Here is a 24,612-nt window from a genome sequence, read left to right as displayed (position 1 = left end):
AAAACACTGAATACAAGAGATCAAGTTGTTGCGAGTCACTTACATTTTTATACCATCCACCATAACAGGTTGGCTGATAAGTCCCCGGTCTAACAAAGAAAAACACATTTTTTTGTCAAAATTCGTTTTTATTATTCAACATAGATCCCTTCAAGAGCGATACAACGATTATAACAACCTTCCAATTTGTTGGTACCATTTTGGTAGTACTCCTTCGGTGTGGCCTCAAAATAGGCCTCAGTTTCTGTGATCACCTCTTCATTGCAGCAAATTTTTTTCCCGGCGAGCATCCTTTTGAGGTCTGAGAACAAGCAAAAGTCGCTGGGGGCCAGATCTGGAGAATATGGTGGGTGGTGAAGCAATTCGAAGCCCAATTCATGAATTTTTGCCATCGTCCTCAATGACTTGTGGCACGGTGCGTTGTCTTGGTGGAACAACATTTTTTATACCCTCCACCATACGATGGGGGTATATTAACTTTGTCATTCCATTTGTAACACATCGAAATATTGCCCTAAGACCCCATAAAGTATATATTCTGGGTCGCGGTGAAATTCTGAGTCGATCTGAGCATGTCCGTCCGTCCGTCTGTTGAAATCACACTAACTTCCGAACGAAACAAGCTATCGACTTGAAACTTGGCACAAGTAGTTGTTATTGATGTAGGTCCAATGGTATTGCAAATGGGCCATAGCGGTCCTCTTTTACGTATAGCCCCCATATAAACGGACCCCCAAATTTAGCTTGCGGATCCTCTAAGGGAAGCAAATTTCATCCGATCCGGCTGAAATTTGGTACATGGTGTTAGTATATGGTCTCTAACAACCATGCAAAAATTGGTCCACATCGGTCCATAATTATATATAGCCCCCATATAAACCGATTCCAGATTTGACCTCCGGAGCCTCTAGGATGAGCAAACTTCATCCGATTCGGTTTAAATTTGGTACGTGGTGTTAGTATATGGTCTCTAACAACCATGCACAAATTGGCCCACATCGGCCCATAATTATATATAGCCCCAATATAAACCGATCACCAGATTTGACCGCCGGAACCTCTTGGAAGACCAAAATTCATCTGATTCAGTTGAAATTTGGTACGTGGTGTTTGTATATGGTCACTAACAACCATGCAAAAATTGGTCCATATCGGTCCATTATTATATATAGCCCCCATATAAACCGATCCCCAGATTTGTCCTCCGGAGTCTCTTGGAGAAGCAAATTTCATTCGATCCGGTTGAAATTTGAACGTGGTGTTAGTATATGGCCGCTGATAACCATGCCAAAATTGGTCCATATCAGTCTATAGTTGTATATAGCCGATCACCAATCACACAAAAATTGGTCCATATCGGTTCATAATCATGGTTGCCACTCGAGCCAAAAATAATCTACCAAAATTTTATTTCTATAGAAAATTTTGTCAAATTTTTATTTCTATAGAAAATTTTGTCAAACTTTATTATATACGTATTTAGTCGGCCTTTTTAGTTTAATATATGCCATGTATGGACTACCTTGCAATTTAGAAGACGGTGTTAGGAAGTTTTAAGATACCTTGCCATCGGCAAGTGTTACCGCAACCCAAGTAATTCGATTGTGGATGACAGTCTTCAGTAGAAGTTTCTACGCAATCCATGGTGGATGGTACATAAGCTTCGGCCTGGCCGAACTTACGGCCGTATATACTTGTTAAATTTATAAAGAAAATTATAATTTTATTCTGCCTTGGAAGATTTATTTTTGATTTTAGCGGCTATACTGGAATTTAATACCCACCTTAAGATGCAATATCTATTTTCCTCCAATCCTAATCCGCCATAAATTTAATAAGTTCCATTTCTTAGATTTAACCTCATAGTATATTAAAGACATTATATAAAAAAATTTTTCTTAATACATTTATATACACAACTATTAACCCTTTTAAAAAAATTATCTAAAAAATAACAACTAAGTCTTATAACTTCTTCATCCACGGCTGGCTCGTAGCCTTCATTTACCGCTAGAAAATCTACTTAGACCAATAGTCAGGATCCATTAGATAGTCTCTGGAAAAATATATGAAGTGTATATAAAATTTTTTATACAATAGCTAATAAATTGATATACCTCTTTTCGATCACAGTTGCAAAGTATTTTTCCTTTAATTCGGCAATAGTACCAGCATTGCCGCCATATTCTTCTGGTAACATTTCTTTTGGTACATGCTCGTATAGACCTTCCAAACCGTCGGTATGAAAATGCATCTGTAAACAAAATGTTGAGATTTAATAAAACAAGTATATACGGCCGTAAGTTCGGCCAGGCCGAATCTTATGTACCCTCCACCATGGCTTGCGTAGGAACTTCTACTAAAGGCTGTCATCCACATCGAATTACTTGGGTTGCGATAACACTTGCCGATGGCAAGGTATCGTAAAACTTTTTAACACTGTCTTCTAAATTGTAAGTTCTATAGAAATAAAATTTTGACAAAATTTTCTATAGAAATGAAACCTTGACAAAATTTTCTATAGAAATAAAATTTTGACAAAATTTTCTATAGAAATAAAAATTTTACAAAATTTTCTATAGAAATAAAAACTTGACAAAATTTTCTATAGAAATAAAACGTTGACAAAATTTTCTATGGAAGTAAAATGTTGACAAATTTTCTATAGAAATAAAATGTTGACAAAATTTTGTATAGAAATGAAATTTTGACAAAACTTAGTATAGAAATAAAATGTTGACAAAATTTTCTACAGAAATAAATTTTTTACAAAATTTTCTATAGAAATAAAATTTTGACAAACATTTCTATAGAATAAACTTTTGACAAAACTTTCTATAGAAATGAAATTTTAACAAAACTTTCTATAGTAATAAAATTTGACAAATTTTCTATGGAAATAAAGTTTTGGTAGATTACAAAATTTTCTATAGAAATAAAATTTGACAAAATTTTCTATGGAAATAAAGTTTTGGTAGATTATTTTTGGCGATATGGGCCAATTTTTGTGTAATAAGTCATCGGATATATATAACTAAAGACCGATATGGACCAATTTTTTACATGGCTGTTAGAGGCCATATATTGACAAAATGTACCAAATTTCAACCGTATCGGATGACTTTTGCTCCTCCAAGAGGTTCCCGACGTCAAATCTGGGGACGGTTTATATGGGAACTATATATAATTATGGACCGATATGGACCAATTTTTGCATGGTTGTTAGAGACCATATACTAACACCATGTACCAAATTTCAACTGGATCGGATGAATTTTGCTCTTCCAAGAGGCTCCGAGGTCAAATCTGGGGATCGGTTTATATGGGGCTATATATAATTATGACCGATATGGACTAATTTTTGCATGGTTATTAGAGGCCGTAAACTAACATCAGGTACCAAATTTCAACCGGATCGGATGAATTTTGCCCTTCCAAGAGGCTCCGGAGGTCAAATCTGGGGATCGGTTTATATGGGGGCTATATATAATTATGGACCGATATGGACCAATTTTTGCATGGTTGTTAAAAACCGTATACTAAGACCACGTACTAAATTTCAACCGGATCGGATGAATTTTGCTCCTCCAAGAGGCTCCGGTGGTCAAATCTGTGGATCGGTTTATATGGGAGCTATATATAATTATGGACCGATATGGACCAATTTTTGCATGGTTTTTAGAGGCCGTATACTAACATCAGGTACCAAATTTCAACCGGATTGGATGAATTTTGCCCCTCCAAAAGTCTCCGGAGGTCAAATCTGGGGATCGGTTTATATGGGGGCTATATATAATTATGGACCGATATGGACCAATTTTTGCATGGTTGTTAGAGACCATATACTAACATCAGGTACCAAATTTCAATCGGATCGGATGAATTTTGCCCCTCCAAGAGGCTCCGGAGGTCAAATCTGGGGATCGGTTTTATATGGGGGCTATATATAATTATGGACCGATATGGACCAATTTTTTGCATGGTTGTTAGAGACCGTATACTTAGACCACGTACCAAATTTCAACCGGATCGGATTAATTTTGCTGCTCCGGGAGGCTCCCCAAGCCAAATTTGGGGATCGGTTTATATGGGGGCTATACGTAAACGTGGTCCGATATGGCCCATTTTCAATACCATCCGACCTACATCAATAACAACTACTTGTGCCAAGTTCAAGTCGATAGCTTGTTTCGTTCGGAAGTTAGCGTGATTTCCACAGACGGACGGACAGCCGGACAGACGGACGGACGGACAGACGGACAGACGGACGGACGGACGGACATGCTTAGATCGACTCAGAATTCCACCACGACCCTGAATATATATACTTTATGGGGTCTTAGAGCAATATTTCGATGTGTTACAAACGGAATGACAAAGTTAATATACCCCCATCCTATGGTGGAGGGTATAACAAGTTCTTTTTATATAAACACTGATGCAATGAAGAAAAGCAAGCATTATGATCACGGTTGCCACTTGAGTCAAAAAAATCTGCCATAATATGGAGAAGATTTTACTAGAAAACTACCAAACAAAAAAAAAGAAAATTTTCTATAGAAATACCTATAGAAAATTTTGTCAAAATTTTATTTCTATAAAAATTTTTTGCAAAATTTTATTTCTATAGAAAATGTTGTCAAAATTTTATTGTATAGAAAATATTGTCAAAATTTTATTTGTATAGAAATTTTTTTGCAAAATTTTATTTCTATAGAAAATTTTGTCAAAATTTTAGTTATAGAAAAAAATTCGTCAATAGAAAATTTTGTCAAAATTCTGACAAAATTTTCTATTGACAAATTTTTCTCTATAACTAAAATTTTGACAAATTTTTCTCTATAACTAAAATTTTGACAAAATTTTCTATAGAAATAAAATTTTGCAAAAATTTCTGTAGAAATTTTTGTCAAAATTTTATTTCTATAGTAAATTTTGTCAAAATTTTATTTGTATAGAAATTTTTTTGCAAAATTTTATTATTATAGAAAATATTGTCCGAATTTTATTTCCATAGAAAATTTTGTCAAAATTTTATTTCTATAGAAATTTTTGTCAAAATTTTATTTCTATAGAAAATGTTGATAAAATTTTTTTCTATAGAAAATTTTGTCACAATTTTATTTCTATAAAAAGTTTGATAAATTTTTTGTTTCTCTAGAACATTTTGTTAAAATTTTATTTCTAAAGAAAATTTTGTCAAAATTTTAGTTACATAGAAAATTGTTGCAAAATTTTATTTCTTTAGAAAAATTTTGCAAAATTTTATTTCTATAGAAATTTTTGTCAAAATTTTATTTCTATAGAAAATTTTGTCAACATTTTATTTCTATAGAAAATTTTGTCAAACTTTTATTTCTATAGAAAATTTTGTCAAAATTTTATTTCTATAGAATTGTTTTTCAGAATTTTATTTCTATAGAAAATTTTGTCAAAATTTTAGTTACACAGAAAATTTGTGCAAAATTTTATTTCTATAGAAAAATTTTGCAAAATATTATTTTTATAGAAAATTTTGTCAAAATTTTATTTTTATAGAAAATTTTGTCAAAATTTTATTTCTATAGAAAATTTTGTCAAAATTTTATTTCTATAGAAAGTTTTATCAAAATTTTATATCTATACAAAATTTTTTTTAGAATTTTATTTCTATAGAAATTTTTTTCATAATTTTATTTCTATAGAAATTTTTTTCGGAATTTTATTTCTATAGACAATTTTTGCAAAATTTTATTTCTGTAGAAACTGTTGTCAAAATTTTATTTCTATAGACAATTTTGCCAAAATAAAGGGTGATTCTTTTGAGGTTAGGATTTTCATGCATTAGTATTTGACAGATCCCGTGGGATTTCAGACATGGTGTCAAAGAGAAAGATGCTCAGTATGCTTTGACATTTCATCATGAATAGACTTACTAACGAGCCACAACGTCGAATTTTCAGTGAATGGGCCCTAGAAAAGTTGGCAGAAAATCCGCTTTTTTATCGACAAATTTTGTTCAGCGATGAGGCTCATTTCTGGTTGAATGGCTACGTAAATAAGCAAAATTGCCGCATTTGGAGTGAAGAGCAACCAGAAGCCGTTCAAGAACTGCCCATGCATCCCGAAAAATGCACTGTTTGGTGTGGTTTGTACGCTGGTGGAATCATTGGACCGTATTTTTTCAAAGATGCTGTTGGACGCAACGTTACGGTGAATGGCGATCGCTATCGTTCGATGCTAACAAACTTTTTGTTGCCAAAAATGGAAGAACTGAACTTGGTTGACATGTGGTTTCAACAAGATGGCGCTACATGCCACACAGCTCGCGATTCTATGGCCATTTTGAGGGAAAACTTCGGAGAACAATTCATCTCAAGAAATGGACCGGTAAGTTGGCCACCAAGATCATGCGATTTGACGCCTTTAGACTATTTTTTGTGGGGCTACGTCAAGTCTAAAGTCTACAGAAATAAGCCAGCAACTATTCCAGCTTTGGAAGACAACATTTCCGAAGAAATTCGGGCTATTCCGGCCGAAATGCTCGAAAAAGTTGCCCAAAATTGGACTTTCCGAATGGACCACCTAAGACGCAGCCGCGGTCAACATTTAAATGAAATTATCTTCAAAAAGTAAATGTCATGGACCAATCTAACGTTTCAAATAAAGAACCGATGAGATTTTGCAAATTTTATGCGTTTTTTTAAAAAAAAAGTTATCAAGCTCTTAACAAATCACCCTTTATTATTTCTATAGAAAATATTGTAAAAATTAGATTCCCATAGAAAATGTTGTCAAAATTAGATTTGCATAGAAAATTTTGTCAAAATTTTATATATAGGAAAAGAGATATGTTTGTTTTGAATTTATTTCGGCATAAGCCGGCTATCATACAAAACCTTTTTTCGGGAAGTTCAAGTGTGGTTCATTGTTGGGTTTAATGAACTGCCTGAATTTATTCTGATAATTGGTCGATAGTTTTGCTGCAAGTAGAGGATGCTGATGAGGAATGTGGTAATTCCGAAACGTGCGTCCATCCAACCATCTTGCAGTCTATAGGGCTTTGCCCAAATGAATTTGACAAACATTATTTTCCTCTGTTGGTTCAGCTACACTTGTAGTTTAGTCAATACATGGTTTTAAGCTGAAATCAAAAGCAACAACAAAAATTTTATTTCTATAGAAATTGTTTGCAAAATTTACCTTCTATAGAAATTTTTTGCAAAATTGTATTTCTATAGAAACTTTTTGCAAAATATTATTTTTTGCGAAATATTATTTTTATGGGAAGTTTTGTCATCATTTTATTATTTATTTATTATTATTTATGTTGTCAAAATTTTATTTCTATAGAAAAATTTTGCAAAATTTTATTTCTATAGGAAATTTTTTCAACATTTTATTTCTATAGAAAATTTTGTCAAAATTTTAGTTCTATAGAAAATTTTGTCAAAATTTTATTCCTATAAAAATTTGCTCAAAATTTATTTCTATAGAAAATTTTGTTAACATTTTATTTCTGTAGATAATTTTGTCAGAATTTTATTTCTATAGAAAATTTTGTCAAAATTTTATTTCTATAACAAATTTTGTCAAAATTTTAGTTCTACAGGAAATTTTGTCAAAATTTTAGTTCTATAGAAAAATTAGTCAAAATTTTATTTCTATAGATTTTTTTGCAAAATTTTACTATTATAGAAAATATTGTCCAAATTTTATTTCTGTAGAAAATTTTGTCAGAATTTTATTTCGTTGTTTGATAGTTGACCTTTAAACTGTTAATTATATTTGTTGAGTTTGGCTTGAGGTCATGTAAATAAAAACAGATGTTGTTGTTTTATTGAGTTGTAATTTTTATTTGAAAATATCCAATATTTCGAGACATCTCCGATGCTGGTCTTCAGGGAAATTATTTCTATAGAAAACTTTGTCAAAATTTTATTTCTATAAAAAATTTTGTCAAAATTTTAGTTCTATAGAACATCTTATCAAAATTTTTGTTTCTATAGAAAATTTTGTCAAAATTTTAGTTCTATAAAAAAATTTTGTCAAAATTTTAGTTCTATTGAAAATTTTGTCAAAATTTTAGTTCTAGAGAAAAATTTGTCAAATTTTATTTCTATTGAAAAAAAAATATTTCTTTAGAAAATTTTGTCAAAATTTTATTTATATAAAACAATTTCTCAAAATTTTATTTCTATCGAAAATTTTAGTAAAATTTATTTGTTTAGAAATTTTTGGCAACATTTTATTTCTATAGAAAATTGTTATTCCCTCCACCATAGGATGGGGGGTATATTAACTTTGTCATTCCGTTTGTAACACATCGAAATATTGATCTAAGACCCCATAAAGTATATATATTCTGGGTCGTGGTGGAATTCTGAGTCGATCTGAGCATGTCCGTCCGTCCGTCTGTTGAAATCACGCTAACTTCCGAACGAAACAAGCTATCGACTTGAAACTTGGCACAAGTAGTTGTTATTTATGTAGGTCGGATGGTATTGCAAATGGGCCATATCGGTCCACTTTTACGTACAGCCCCCATATAAACGGACCCCCAAATTTGGCTTGCGATTGCTCTAAGACAAGCAAATTTCATCCGATCCGGCTGAAATTTGGTACATGGGGTTAGTATATGGTCTCTAACAACCATGCAAAAATTGGACCACATCGGTCCAAAATTATATATAGCTCCCATATAAACCGATCCCCCGATTTGGCTTGCAGAGCCTCTAAGAGAAACAAATTTCATTCGATCCGGCTGAAATTTGGTACATGATGTTAGTATATGGTCTCTAATGACCATGCAAAAATTGGTCCATATCGGTCCATAATTATATATAGCCCCCATATAAACCTATCACCAGATTTGACCTCCGGAGCCTCTTGGGAGACCAAAATTCATCTGATTCAGTTGAAAATTGGTACGTGATGTTAATATATGGCCTCAAACACCCATGCAAAAATTGGTCGGTATCGGTCCATAATTATATATATGCCCCATATAAACCGATCCCCAGATGTGACCTCCGGTGCCTTTTGGAGAAGCAAAATTCATCCGATCTGGTTGAAATTTGGTACGTGGTGGTAGTATATGATATTTAACAACCATGCCAAAAGTGGTCATTATCAGTCCATAATCATTTATAGCCACCATATAAACCGATCCCCAGATTTGACCTTCGGAGCCCTTTGGAAGAGCAAAATTCATCGATTCGGTTGAAATTTGGTACGTGATGTTACTATATGGTATCCACCAACCATGCAGGAATTGGTTCATATCAGTCCATAATTATATATAGCCCCCATATAAACCGATCCCCAGATGTGACCTCCGGTGCCTTTTTGGAGAAGCAAAGTTCATCCGATCTGGTTGAAATTTGGTACGTGGTGGTAGTATATGATATTTAACAACCATGCCAAAAGTGGTCCATATCAGTCCATAATCATTTATAGCCCCCATATAAACCGATCCCGAGATTTGGTTTTGGACCCTCTTGGAGGAGCAAATTTCATCCGAGTGAGTTGAAATCTGTGGATGACAGTCTTTCGTAGAAATTTCTACGCAATCCATGGCGGAGGGTACATAAGATTCGGCCTGGCCGAACTTACGGCCGTATATACTTGTTGTAGTATCTTTTAGTTGGCAACCGTTTGAACCGGTGTCTGAATATTTGGAAATTTTAATGTTAATGTTCGACAATCATTTGGAGCGATTTTCTTGAGGAGGGTGTATGCTTCATCAAATCCACCTGAAAGACTATTATCAAGTAACCCGCGACAGGGTGGTGGATATTTAAAATTCGGCCCTGTTCGGATCTCGCGTCCTTATATACTTTTTATGATACATAAATTGCAATTCTTACCAGTTCAAAAACTCTTTTGTGAACAAATGGTCTTACGACTGCCAAAATCTTATTCATATATGAGGGACAGTTAATCATGTGAATGGCTCTTATGCGTATGGGATAGGCTTCTTGCAGGAATTTAAGCATTAATCGTAATATCCCAAATGACATTTGGCGCATGTGGCCCATGGTATTACAAGCCATATCTGTGATATGGACATCACCTTTGGCTAATACTGGAATGCCATCGACTATAGCATCGGGTAAACTGAAACGGCAATCGTTAAGAAGCATATAGGTCTTGGTGTCTTCAGCATGATGCATCTGAAATAGAGAGTAAATAAAATTATCAAAATTTTGAGGTAAAATTTTGTCATGTACCAATTTAGGATCAGGATTATTAATGTGATGTAGGACTATACGAAAATCATTTGGAGTCAATCCCGGTAATGGTATTATATCCCTGTAAAGAAATTTTAGTGAGTACATTTTGATTTTTGGGAAATCTGATCGATTAACTCACGCATAGTCCATGGTATTCTTTGTATCTTGATCTAAGGGATCACGATCTATGAAAATTTTTGGATTTGCAAGCCGCATAGAATAATTGGTCTCAAGGAGTTTTTGGGTTTTCTCAACATCTTTGTGCATGCAATAATAGAATCGGGTAAGGAGAATACGATCTGTAAATGAGAAAAAAATCATATCATTGTTATAAATATTTTTTTTTTTTGAGATAAAGGAAAGATTACAATCATATACTTTGGAACCGATCCTCGTATTAGTTACAGGCAAGTACACCCAGAAAAAAGTAACCCCTTCTTTAAGTTAAAATGAACTCATTGTGAAGAAAGTTGAACTTCGTATAGCGCCAAAGACATTTTTATTTGTTTGAACGATGTGATTTTCGTAGAAATTAGGAATAATGCATTCCATATATTAGTTAACATTTTCCTATATCTACTACAGAATGAAAAAATTTAACTAATTTGAATTCATATATGGAATGATTTTATTGAAATTTTTTCATTCATTTCGACAAATCTTACACATTTGTGGTAAAACTTTTACTTCATAATTAGAACTGCTTACCTTCGATTTTAAATACAATTTTATTTATTTCTATAAGCAATTTTATCTTCAATAAAAGACATGTTTTATTAATATATTGAATATATTTATTAAGAATCAACAGCATCGAATCTCTTTGAAATATTAGTTTATTATTCCACTATTTCCAATTTCCGTGTGATATTATCAACTGTAAAACGCACTTTTTCTTCTTCTTGTACTTTTCACTTTTAATAAATTGCTGCCTAACGATTTTGTCCTCCTTTTACAATTTCAATACCTACAAATATAAAAAATCATAAAACATTTTTGTTGCAAAAGGTTAGCGTCACTGAATATTACCTGATAATTGAAGATTCCAAAATGAAGACAAATGAAAGGGTTGTTATTCTGCTGGTGTTTTCTTTCTTTAAACACTATCACGAACATTGATAGATTTATTAAAAAAAAACTAATTTTTCTCACTAATTTAAAATAACAAATATTTTATATATTTTATTTGTTATTTATTATATTATTTTACCATATTATTTTTTAACAATCTCTCCTTATACCAAAACAACGCGATTCCAACTAAAAAAACAACCCACGCGCAAACATATCGATTAAACCCACGCGCAAACACATCGATTGCGATGACAGGTATCGATTACAGGTAGACAATAGAAATATAGGAAAATTTCCTATATTCTAACAAGTGTGTTTCCTTAAGTTTTGAAAGGATTGCATACTTCTTAGTACGAATGAACTAAAATATTTTTCTATGCCAAGTGTTGTTCGTATGTATGAAAAACTTTCTATTATAAAGGAAGTTGCAATTATCATTTTATAAGAAATTTTACTAATTTTGAGGAAACTTGGTTTTAGTTCGGTTTTTGTTTATTTTTACGAATGCTTTGTTATCGGTGAATAAAATTTTCTTGTTCAGTAGTAAATTCTTATACCCAGCGAAGAAAATAGTATGAGTAAAATTCCATGCCTTATTCTAGTTAATGAACTATTCCTAACTGCTTACAGTTTAGGATTTTTTTACTGAATCGAGTAAATTTTATTATTTCTCACAAAAATTTACTTTAATGGAAATAAAATGGATAAACTATATTGATGAAAAATTTTTCCTTTAGTTTCGAAGGCACTTTTTTCTGGGTGTAGTTATTTTACAATTTTGACCATGTACAATAAAAAATTCAATTCGTTCTGTCACAACCTTCACTAATGCTGACGCCATCCCATAAAGTAATACTCACCTATCTTGTGTGTCACCTATCTTTCAGCTGAGACCAGAAGACTGATTTCTCTGACCCATTTCATATGACATACACCTAAGTCAGAAATCGACTTGTTGGGCGTTCTAGTTTTTTGATTATTCTAAAAATTCCGTGACCTCGACGACTTCCTTGATTTGTTCCCATTTTACTCCCTTCAATCGATTTAAGCTCTTGAAGTTTTCCACTCCCAGATGTTGAGACCTATACGTTGTAAATGCCGGGCCGTAACACAATATACCAAAACATGTACCAGATTTGGCACAGCTCTTTGAAAACTGAAAATATTTCAAGATTTCAAATTTTCAGCAAATCGGATGAAAATTGCTGTGTCCTTGCTCTCAGGAAGACAAATCGGGAGATCGGTCTGTATGGATGCTATATCAAAGCATGCACAGATTTTTACCAAATTTTACAGCTCTTTATGGACCTAAACTATAGCCGGAAATCAATATTTCGATGTATTACAAACGGAATGACAATTTTATTATGCTCCCACCATCAACCTATGGTTGTGGGTATAATTAAATTGGCTTTGGGAATTTTATTGGGGGTACAATTTAATTCGTTTGTACAAAAGAGTAAATATGTACACAGAAAATTAATTAATTAATTTAAATTTATTGCAAAACAATTATTTTGTTTAATACCTCATTCACATTATACTTCCGAAAGCCACATTACTCATATTTCAAATGTCATTTGCCTTATAAAAAAGGGATTTCAAATCTACTTTTAGCAGATTTTGAGCCTTATGTGAATGAGCTTTTAGTTTATTTTTAAAATTTTGTAAGAAATTTTCCCCAGCCCAACGATAAAGTATAATACTCTGAATCACGGTGAAATTCTGGGTCGATCTAGCCACTTCCGTCAGTACGTCTGTTGAAATCACACTAACTTCCGAACGAAATAAGCTATCGACTTGAAACTTAGCACAAGTCGTTATTATTGATGTAGGTCGGATGGTATTGCAAATGCGCCATATCGGACCAATTTTACGTATAGCCCCCATATAAACCGATCTCCAGATTTGGCTTGCGGAGCCTCTAAGAGAAGCAAATTTCATCCGATCCGGTTAAAATTTGGCACGATCACCAATCATACAAAAATTCGTCTATATCGGTTCATAATCACGGCTGCCACTCGAGCCAAAAATTATTTAACAAAATTTTATTTCTATAGAAAATTTTGTCAAAATTTTATTTTTATAGAAAATTTTGTTAAAATTTCATTTCTATAGAAAATTTTGTCAAAATTTCATTTCTATAGAAAATTTTGTCAAAATTTCATTTCTATAGAAAATTTTGTCAAAATTTCATTTCTATAGAAAATTTTGTCAAAATTTCATTTCTATAGAAAATTTTGGCAAAATTTCATTTCTATAGAAAATTTTGTCATAACTTTATTTCTACAAAACATTTTGTAAAAATTTCATTTCTATAAAAAATTTTGTCAAAATTTCATTTCTATAAAAAAATTTTGTCAAAATTTCATTTCTATAAAAATTTTTGTCAAAATTTCATTTCTATAAAAAATTTTGTCAAAATTTGATTTCTATAGAAAAGTTTTTTATTTTTTTTTCTATAGAAAAGTTTGTCAAAATTTGATTTCTATAGAAAAGTTTTTTAATTTTTATTCCCTTCATTTTTCTATAGAAAAGTTTGTCAAAATTTTATTTCTTTAGAAAATTTTCTCAAAATTTTATATCTATAGAGAATTTTGTCTAAATTGTATTTCTATAGAAAATTTTGTCAAAATTTTATTTCTATAGAAAATGTTGTCAAAATGTCATTTCTATAGAAAATTTTGCCGAAATTTAATTTCTATAGAAAATATTGTCGAAATTTTATTTCTATAAAACATTTTGTCAAAATTTTATTTCTATAAAAAATTTTGTCAAAATTGCATTTCTATAAAAAATTTTGTCAACATTTCATTTCTATAAAAGATTTTGTCAAAATTTCATTTCTATAAAAAATTTTGTGAAAATTTGTTTTCTATAGAAAAGTTTGTTAATTTTTTTTCTATAGAAAAGTTTGTCAAAATTTTATTTCTTTCGAAAATTTTCTCAAAATTTTATATCTATAGAGAATTTTGTCTAAATTTTATTTCTATAGAAAATTTTGTCAAAATTTTATTTCTTTTGTCAAAGTTTTATTTCTATAGAAAATTTTGTCAAAATTTCATTTCTATAAAAAATTTTGTCAAAATTTCATTTCTATAGAAAATTTTGTCAAAATTTCATTTCTATAAAACATTTTTTAAAAATTTCAATTCTATAGAAAATTTTGTCAAAAGTTTATATCTATAAAACATTTTGTCAACATTTTATATCTATAGAAAAGTTTACGAGTATCAATTTTTTTTCTTTAGAAAATTTGGTACAAATTTTATTTCTTTAGAAAATGTTGCCAAAATTTTATATCTATAAATAATTTTGTCAAAATTTCATTTCTATAGAAAATTTTGTCAAAAGTTCATTTCTATAGAAAATTTTGTCAAAATTTCATTTCTATAGAAAATTTTGTCAAGATTTTATTTCTATAAACCATTTTGTCAAAATTTCATTTCTATAAAAAATTTTGTCAAAATTTCATTTCTATAAAGAATTTTGTCAAAATTTGATTTCTATAGAAAAGTTTGTTAATTTTTTTTTCTATAGAAAAGTTTGTCAAAATTTTATTTCTTTAGAAATTTTTCTCAAAATTTTATATCTATAAAGAATTTTGTCTAAATTTTAGTACTATAAAACATTTTGTCAAAATTTCATTTCTATAAAACATTTTGTCAAAATGTCGTTTCTATAAAAAATTTTGTCAAAATTTCATTTCTATAAAAATTTTTGTCAAAATTTGATTTCTATAGAAAAGTTTGTTAATTTTTTTCTATAGAAAAGTTTGTCAAAATTTTATTTCTTTAGAAAATTTTCGCAAAATTTTATATCTATAGAGAATTTTGTCTAAATTTTATTTCTATAGAAAATTTTATTTCTTTTGTCAAAATTTCATTTCTATAGAAAATTTTGTCAAAATTTCATTTCTATAGAAAATTTTGTCAAAATTTAATTTCTATAGAAAATTTTGTCAAAATTTCATTTCTATAAAAAAGTTTTTCAAAATTTGGTTTCTATAGAAAAGTTTATTATTTTTATACCCTCCATCATAGGATGGGGGTATATTAACTTTGTCATTCCGTTTGTAACACATCGAAATATTGCTCTAAGACCCCATAAAGTATATATTCTGGGTCGTGGTGAAATTCTGAGTCGATCTAAGCATGTCCGTCCGTCCGTCTGTTGAAATCACGCTAACTTCCGAACGAAACAAGCTATCGACTTGAAACTTGGCACAAGTAGTTGTTATCGATGTAGGTCGGATGGTATTGAAAATGGGCCATATCGGTCCACTTTTACGTATAGCCCCCATATAAAGGGACCCTCAGATTTGGCTTGTGGAGCCTCTTACAGAACCATATTTCATCCGATCCGGCTGAAATTTGGTACATGGTGTTGGTATGTGGTCTCTAACAATCACGCAAAACTTGGTCCACATCGGTCCATAATTATATATAGCTCCCATATAAACCGATCCCCAGATTTGGCTTGCGGAGCCTCAAAGAGAAGCAAATTTCATCCGATCCGGCTGAAATTTGGTACATGATGTTGGTATATGGTCTCTAACAACCATGCAAAAATTGGTCCATATCGGTCCTTAATTATATATAGCACCATATAAACCGATCCCCAGATTTGGCTTGTGGAGCCTCTAAGAGAAGCATATTTCATCCGATCCGGCTGAAATTTGGTACATGGTGTTGGTATATGGTCTCTAACAATCATTCAAAAATTGGTCCACATCGGTCCTAAATTATATATAGCCCCCATATAAACCGATCCCCAGATTTGGCTTGTGGAGCCTCAAAGAGAAGCAAATTGCATCCGATCCGGCTGAAATTTGGTACATGGTATTGGTATATGGTCTCTAACAACCGTGCAAAAATTGGTCCACATCGGTCCATAATTATATATAGCGCCCATATAAACCGATCCCCAGATTTGGGTTGCGGAGCTTCAAAGAGAAGCAAATTGCATCCGATCCGACTGAAATTTGGTACATGATATTGTTATATGGTCTCTAACAACCATGCAAAAATTGGTCCACATCGGTTCATAATTATATATAGCCCCCATATAAGCCGATCCCCAGATTTGGCTTGCGAAGCCTCCAAGAGAAGCAAATTTCATCCAATCCGGTTGTAATTTTGAACATGGTGTTAGTATATGATCTTTAACAACCGTGCCAGAATTGGTCCATATCGGTCCATAATTATATATAGCCCCCATATAAAACGTTCTCCAGATTTGACCTCCGGAGCCTCTTGGAGGTCGCTAATAACCATACCAAAATTGGTCCAATCACACAAAAATTGGTCCATATCGGTTCATAATCATGGTTGCCACTAGAGCCAAAAATAATCAACCAAAATTTTATTTCTATAGAAAATTTTGTCAAAATTTTGAGAAAGATTTTCAAAATTTTATATCTATAGAAAATTTTGTTCAAATTTTATTCGGTTCATAATCATGGTTGCCACTCGAGCCAAAAATAATCTACCAAGATTTTATTTCTATACAATATTTTTTTTTCAAAAGTTTATTTTTATAGAAAATTTTGTCAAAATTTTTATTTCTGTTGAAAATTTTGTGAAAATTTTATTTCTATAGAAAATTTTGTTAAAATTTTATTTCTGTAGAAAATTTTGTCAAAATGTTATGTCTACTTTGTCAAACTGAATTTTATACGTATTGGATCGATCTTTTTTGATTTAATATATACCACGTATGGACTTACATACAATTTAGATGGTGGTGTTAGGAGGTTTTAAGATATCTTGGCATCGGCAAGCGTTACCGCAACTTAAGTAATTCGATTGTGGATGACAGTGTTTAGAAGAAGTTTCTACGCAATCCATGATGGAGGGTACATAAGCTTCGGCCTGGCCGAACTTACGGCCGTATATACTTGTTTTTTCTATAGAAAAGTTTGTCAAAATTTTATTTCTTTAGAAAATGTTCTCAAAATTTTATATATATAGAGAATTTTGTCAAAATTTTATTTCTTTTGTCAAAATTTAATTCCTATAGAAAATTTTTTTAAAATTTTATTTCTATAGAAAATCTTGTCAAAATTTTATTTCTATAGAAAATTTAGTCAAATTTTCATTTCTATAGAAAGTTTTGTCAAAATTTTATTTCTAAGTTTTTAAGTTTTTTCTTTGGAAAGTTTGTCAAATTTTTTTTCTTTAGAAAATTTTCTCAAAATTTTATTTCTTATAAAATTTTGTCAAAATTTAATTTCTATTGGAATATTTTGTCAAAATTTCATTTCTACCGAAAATTTTGTCAAAATTTCATTTCTATACAAATGTTTGTCAAAATTTCATTTCTATAAAAAAAATTGTCAAAATTTGATTTCTATAGAAAAGTTTGTCAAAATTTTATTTCTTTAGAAATTTTTCTCAAAATTTTATTTCTTTAGAAAATTTTCTCAAAATTTTATTTCTTTAGGAAATTTTTTATTTCTATAAAGGATTTTTGCAAAATTTGATTTCTATAGAAAATTTTGTCAAAATTTTATTTATTTAGAAAATTTTGTCAAAATTTTATTTCTTCAGAAAATTTTGTCAAAATTTTATTTTTATAGAAAAGTTTGTGAAAATTTTATTTCTGTAGAAAATTTTGTCAAAATTTTATTTCTTTGGTAAATTTTATCAAAATTTTATTTCTATAGAAAATTTATGAAGTACCTCTTAGTTGGAGAGGAATATTTTGCAAAATCTGCCAAAATATCAAGAATTCTACCAATCTACCAAACAATAAAAACTCTGCCATTTGCGGTAGAATTCTACCAAATGCGGGAAACGTGTTCATATATAGCTCCCATAAAAACCGAACGCCCAAAGATTTAAATGGGGAAGCCTCATATAGAAATAAATTTCATCTTATCGTGTTGAAATTTGACTCTCTAATTACCATTCGAAAAGTGGTTAATATCGGTTCATAACTAACTGAATTGGCTTATATAAATATTTATTCAGGCTTTTTTATTTAACATACTTTCCATATGGACTAATATATAATATAGAAGACAATGCTAAGAAGGTTTAATATACCTTGTCATCGGTAACTGTTACCATAGCCCAAGTATTGTGATTGTGGATGACAGCCTTAAGTGTAAAACGTAATAAGAGTCGGTTTGGTCGAATTTACGGCTGTATTTACTTGTTTTTTGTTTGTCCATTACTCATATACCAGTTTAATTTCGAGTTATCATTGCAATTATATTTAAAATCAATGTGATTAGATTTTTGTTGTTTCACATACACTTTTGAAAACGATAACGTTTTATAGATGTTTAGGAAACCGGTAAGTGTTGGTTTTAATGGCGAAGAAGATCATAAAGGTACAAGGGATTAGATGCAATGGGATCCCTGGCGAAACGAAATTTTAAACAAAATGTTATATTTTTGCTTCTAGCAAAATAACAATTTATTCAATAATAATTTTGTGGATAAATTATAAATACATTCATTAGAAAGAATTCGTTTGATTTTAAAGATTCATTTGATTTGAAAAAAATGTTTATTTGGAATGAAAAAGGTTTCATTTGATTTGAAAAAGGTTTCAGGTTTCAAATCAAATGAAACCTTACTTAGACTATTCTGTCCATTGTGATACAAGGTTTCATTTGAAATGAAAAGGATTCAATTGAAGTGAAAATGCTATAGTATTAAGTTTAGACTTGACTCCCTCCTATTGTGCAATTATTTATATAATTATACTATCAATATTAAATAAAAAAAAACATGATATTCTGACAGACTGGTGGAAGAACATCTTTCATATAAAGTAATGAGAGTATAGTCGTATAGACAAGTAAAAATGATGTAAAAAAGTCCGGCACAGAAAGGAAAGTAAAATAATTCGCTATATGAAGTGGATAAAAGCTCATTATAATCAAGAGTGAAGATCAGGTCATTATTAGCCAGGGGAAAACAATGAGAGCTGTCACACGCAAGTTGTATTTATTAAATATACTATTTAATATATTTTATTTAATATATACTATTTAAAATACTATTTAATATCGAGAGACAACAGCTGTTCCTTATGTTCGTTACGAATTTTACATTAGAGCCTAAAACTATACTACAAAATTACATATAAATGGAAATTCCTGCGGAAAAGACGACATAAATTATAAATGGGACTTCTTCAATATTCGCAAATAATTATCTTGGCAATTCAAATTTTACAGATTTACTTAGTTTAATGGAAACAACTAATCTATTTGACGGAGTTGTGAAAAGATTACCGGCAAAAATAGATGTAATTGTTAAGTTAAGTTATTAATTGAAAACCACTTCCTGAAATCTGAATTAATAAAATTGAACGAAGAAAGAGAAGAGGATCACCGACACTTGACGTATTTGGAAGATAAATGGAAACGTAAACATATTGTATTTAAGAGTGTAGGTTACGTTAAGTTAGGTGGCAGCCCGATGTATCAGGCTCACTTAGAACCTTAGTACACTGTGATACCACATTGGTGAACTTCTCTCTTATCACTGAGTGCTGCCCGATTCCATGTTAAGCTCAATGACAGGGACCTCCTTTTTATAGCCGAGTCCAAACGGCGTTCCACATTGCAGTGAAACCACTTAGAGAAGCTTTGAAACCCTCAGAAATGTCACCAGCATTACTGAGGTGGGATAATCCACCGCTGAAAAAACTTCTTGGTGTTCGGTCGAAGCAGGAATCGAACCCACGACCTTGTGTATGCAAGGCAGGCATGCTAACCATTGCACCACGGTGGCTTTAAGAGTGTAATAAGCACGGTTGCCAGAGTTGGTAGAATTCTGCCAAAAATGGTAGATTTTTTATAACCTCCACCATAGGATGGGGGTATATTAACTTTGTCATTCCGTTTTTAACACATTGAAATATTGCTCTAAGACCCCATTAAGTAGTTTATATTCTGGGTCGTGGTTCTGAGTCGATCTAAGCATGTCCGTCCGTCGGTCCGTCTGTTGAAACCACACTAACTTCCGAACGAAACAAGCAATCGACTTGAAACTTGGCACAAGTAGTTGTTATTGATGTAGGTCGGATGGTATTGCAAATGGGTCATATCGGACCACTTTTACGTATAGCCCCATATAAATCGACTCCCAGATTTGGCTTGCGGAAGCTCAAAGAGAAACAAATTTCATCCGATCCGGCTGAAATTTGGTGCATGATGGTGATATATGGTCTCTAACAACCACGCCAAAATTGGCCCATGTCGGCCTATAGTTATATATAGCAGATCCCCAAAAATAATCTACCAACATTTTATTTCAGTAGAAAATTGTCTCAAAATTTTATTTCTATAGAAACTTTTGTCAAAATTTTATTTCTATAGAAAATTTTGTCAAAATTTTATTTCTATAGAAAATTGTGTCAAAATTTTATTACTATACAAAATTGTGTCAAAATTTTATTTCTATAGAAAATTTTGTCAAAATTTTATTTCTATAGAAAACATTGTCAAAATTTTATTTCTATAGAAAATTATGTCAAAATTTTAGTTCTATAGAAAATTTTATCAAAATTTTATTTCTATAGAAAATTTTGTCAAAATTTTATTTCTATAGAAAATTTGGCAAAATTTTATTTCTATAGAAAATTTTGTCAAAATTTTATTTCTTTAGAAAATTTTATCAAAATTTTATTTCTATAGAAAATTTTGTCAAACTGAATTATATACGTATTTAATCGGTTTTTTGTTGTTGTTTAATATAAACCCCGTATGGACTAACTTACAATTGAGAAGACGGTGTTAAGAAGTTTTAAGATACCTTGCCATCGCCAAGTTACCGCAACCCAAGTAATTCGATTGTGGATGACGGTCTTTAGTACAAGCTTCTATGCAATCCATGGTGGAGGGTACATAAGATTCGGCGTGGCAAAACTTACGGTCGTATATACTTGTTACTGTTTGATTATATGGAAGAATTCTTGAATATTTGAATTTTTCTATAAAAAGTATATTTTGAGAAAATTTTCTAAAGAAATACAATTTTGACAAAATTTTCTATAGAAATAAAATTTTGACAAAATTTTCTATAGAAATTAAATTTGGCAAAATTTTCTATAGAAATAAAATTTTGACAAAATTTTCTACAGAAATGATATTTTGACGAAATTTTCTATAGAAATAAAATTTTGACAAAATTTTCTATAGAAATAAAATTTGACAAAATTTTCTATAGAAATAAAATTTTGACAAAATTTTCTATAAAAATAAAATTTGACAAAATTTTCTATAGAAATAAAGTTTTGACAAAATTTTCTTTAGAAATAAAATTTTGACAAAATTTTCTATAGAAATAAATTTTGACAAAATTTTCTATAGAAATAAAATTTTGACAAAATGTTCTATAAAAATAAAATTTGACAAAATTTTCTATAGTAATAAAATTTTGACAAAGTTTTCCATAGAAGTAAAATTTTGAGAAAATTTGATATAGAACTAACATTTAAAAAAAAAATTCTATAGAACTAAAATTTTGGGAAATTTTTCTTTAGATATCAAATTTTGACAAAATGTTCTATAAAAACAAAACTTTGTCAAGATTTTCTATGGAAGAATTTTGTATAGAAATAAATTGTTGACAAAATTTTCTATAGAAATAAAATTTTGACAAAATTTTCTATAGAAATAAAATTTTGACAAAATTTTCGGTAGAAATAAAATTTTCACAAAATTTTCCATAGAAATAAAATTTTTAGAAAATTTTCTACAGAACTAACATTTTGAGAACATTTTCTTTAAAATTAAAATTTTGAGAAAATTTTCTATAGAAATCAAATTTTGACAAAATTTTCTATAGAAATAAAACTTTGTCAATATTTTCTATGGAAGAATTTTCTATAAAAATAAAATTTTGAAAAAATTTTCTATAGAAATAAAATTTTGACAAAATTTTCTATAGAAATACGATTTTGACAATATTTTCTCTAGAAATAAAATAATGCAAAAATTTTCTAGAGAAATAAAATTTTGACAAAATTTTCTATAAAAATAAAATTTTGACAAAATTTTCTATAGAAATAAAATTTTGACAAAACTTTCTATAGAAATAGAAAATTTTCAAACTATTTTTTTATTTGGTAGTTTTTTGGTAAAACTTTCTCCAAATTTTTGTAGATTATTTTTAACTAATGTGGCAACCGTGGTCAGATACCAAAATTGCTATGTATTACAAATGGAATGACAAAGTTAGTTTATGCCCATCGTATGGTGGAGGGTATAATTAATTGATTTCAATTTACATCAATTCAATTTATATTAAACTTCTTGTGAAATAAAAATTAAGTCTATATCTACACTGAAAAAAATATTATCGTGAGGCCAAAGATTTCATGTCCTTAAAATACGAATGCAAATTTAGCTTAGGATTAGAAGACGGATTTCTCTAATATAAAGTTTTTTTCCTTGTCCAAAAGTCGATAAACTTTTCAATGAAGTTATATTGTCCTTATAATTAAGTCATTTGACTTAAAAATTGGTATCATGACATGAAAGAAAAAAATTTTGGGGTAAGGTCAACTTGACTTTAATAATTCATAAAAAATATTTAAAATTAATGAAATTATCTTTAAATTTGTTGTCTTTTTGCATCTTGACTACAAAGCAAAAAATCGTTCAAAAATAGGACATGTTTTTCAACACTTTATTTTAAAGACTTTTTTACTTGAAACATAGCAAAATTTCTACTGAATGTCGAGACTGAATTTGGAAAATAAAGTTATCGTTAACTCATTTTTAAAGGATTGCATATGAAAAACAAGTATATACGGCCGTAAGTTCGGCCAGGCCGAAGCTTATGTACCCTCCACCATGGATTGCGTAGAAACTTCTACTGAAGCCGATGGCAAGGTGTCTTAAAACTTCCTAACACCGTAATATATACCACATAGTCCATACGTGGTATATATTAAACTAAAAAAGGCCGATTAAATACGTATATAATTAAGTTTAAAGTTTCTATAGAAATAAAATTTTGACAACATTTGCTATAGAAGTAAAATTTTGACAAAATTTTCTATAGAAATAAAATTTGGAAAAAAATTTCTATAGAAATAAAATTTTGACAATGTTTTCTATAAAAATAAAATTTTGGTAGATTATTTGGCAACCATGATTATGAACCGATATGGACCAATTTTTGTGTGATTGGGGATCGGCTATATATAACTATAGACCGATATGGACCAATTTTGGCATGATTATTAGCGGCCTTATACTAACACCACGTTGCAAATTTCAACCGGATCGGATGAATTTTGCTCCTCCAAGAGGCTCCGGAGATCAAATCTGGGGAACAGTTTATATGGGGGCTATATATAATTATGGACCGATATAGACCAATTCTTGCGTGTTTGTTAGAGACCACATTCTAACACCCTTTTCCAAATTTCAACCGCATCGGATTAATTTTGCTCCTCCAAGAGGCTCCGGAGGACAAATCTAGGGATCGATTTATATAGGGTCTATATATAATTATGGACCGATATGGACCAATTCTTGCATGGTTGTTAGAGACCATATACTAACACCACGTACCAAATTTCAACCGGATCGGATGAATTTTGCTCCTCTAAGAGGCTCCGGAGGTCAAATCTGGGGATCGGCTTATATGGGGGCTATATATAATTATGGGTCGATGTGGACCAATTTTTGCATGGTCATTAGAGAACATATACCAACGCCATGTACGAAATTTCAGCCGGATCGGATGAAATTTGCTTCTCTTAGAGGCTCCGCAAACCAAATCGGGGGATCGGTTTATATTGGGGCTATATATAATTATGGACCGATGGACCATCGGTCTCTAACAACCATGAGTGGTTGTTAGAGACCATATACAAACCCCATATACCAAATTTCAGCCGGATCGGATGAAATTTGCTTCTCTTAGAGGGTCTGCAAGCCAAATTTGGGGGTCCGTTTATATGGGAGCTGTACGTAAAAGTGGACCGATATGGCCCATTTGCAATACCATCCGACCTTCATTAATAACAACTACTTGTGCCATGTTTCAAGTCGATAGCTTGTTTCGTTCGGAAGGTAGCGTGATTTCAACAGACGGACGGACGGACATGCTCAGATCGACTCAGAATTTCACCACGACCGAGAATATATATACTTTATGGGGTCTTAGAGCAATATTTCGATGTGCTACAAACGGAATGACAAAGCTAATATACCCCCATCCTATGGTGGAGGGTATAAAAAAGCATGGCAAAATTCATCGGATCCGGTTGAAATTTGGTACCTGATGTTAGTATACGGCCTCTAACAACCATGCAAAAATTGGTCCATATCGGTCCATAATTATAT

At 30.7% G+C, this 24,612-nt stretch overlaps 1 protein-coding gene across 1 annotated transcript in view; it reads right to left on the bottom strand.

Annotated features, from left to right (window-relative positions):
* Positions 1-1,844: 1,844 nt before the first annotated feature.
* LOC142229839 (alpha-tocopherol transfer protein-like) overlaps positions 1,845-24,612 on the bottom strand; it is a 35,797-nt gene continuing 13,029 nt past the window's right edge. The window contains exons 2-6 of the mRNA XM_075300421.1: positions 10,354-10,513; positions 10,212-10,293; positions 9,849-10,154; positions 2,118-2,254; positions 1,845-2,056 (exon numbers count right to left, since the gene is read on the bottom strand). Coding sequence (XP_075156536.1) covers positions 2,020-2,056; positions 2,118-2,254; positions 9,849-10,154; positions 10,212-10,293; positions 10,354-10,481 — 690 coding nt within the window. The 5' untranslated portion in view covers positions 10,482-10,513 and the 3' untranslated portion in view covers positions 1,845-2,019. The remainder of the gene's footprint in view (positions 2,057-2,117; positions 2,255-9,848; positions 10,155-10,211; positions 10,294-10,353; positions 10,514-24,612) is intronic.

The sequence above is a fragment of the Haematobia irritans genome, chromosome 3 (assembly GCF_050003625.1).
Source record: "Haematobia irritans isolate KBUSLIRL chromosome 3, ASM5000362v1, whole genome shotgun sequence".
NCBI lineage: Eukaryota > Metazoa > Arthropoda > Insecta > Diptera > Muscidae > Haematobia > Haematobia irritans.
Note: the sequence above shows the minus strand (reverse complement) of the source record. Positions and strands in the feature narration are given on the sequence as shown.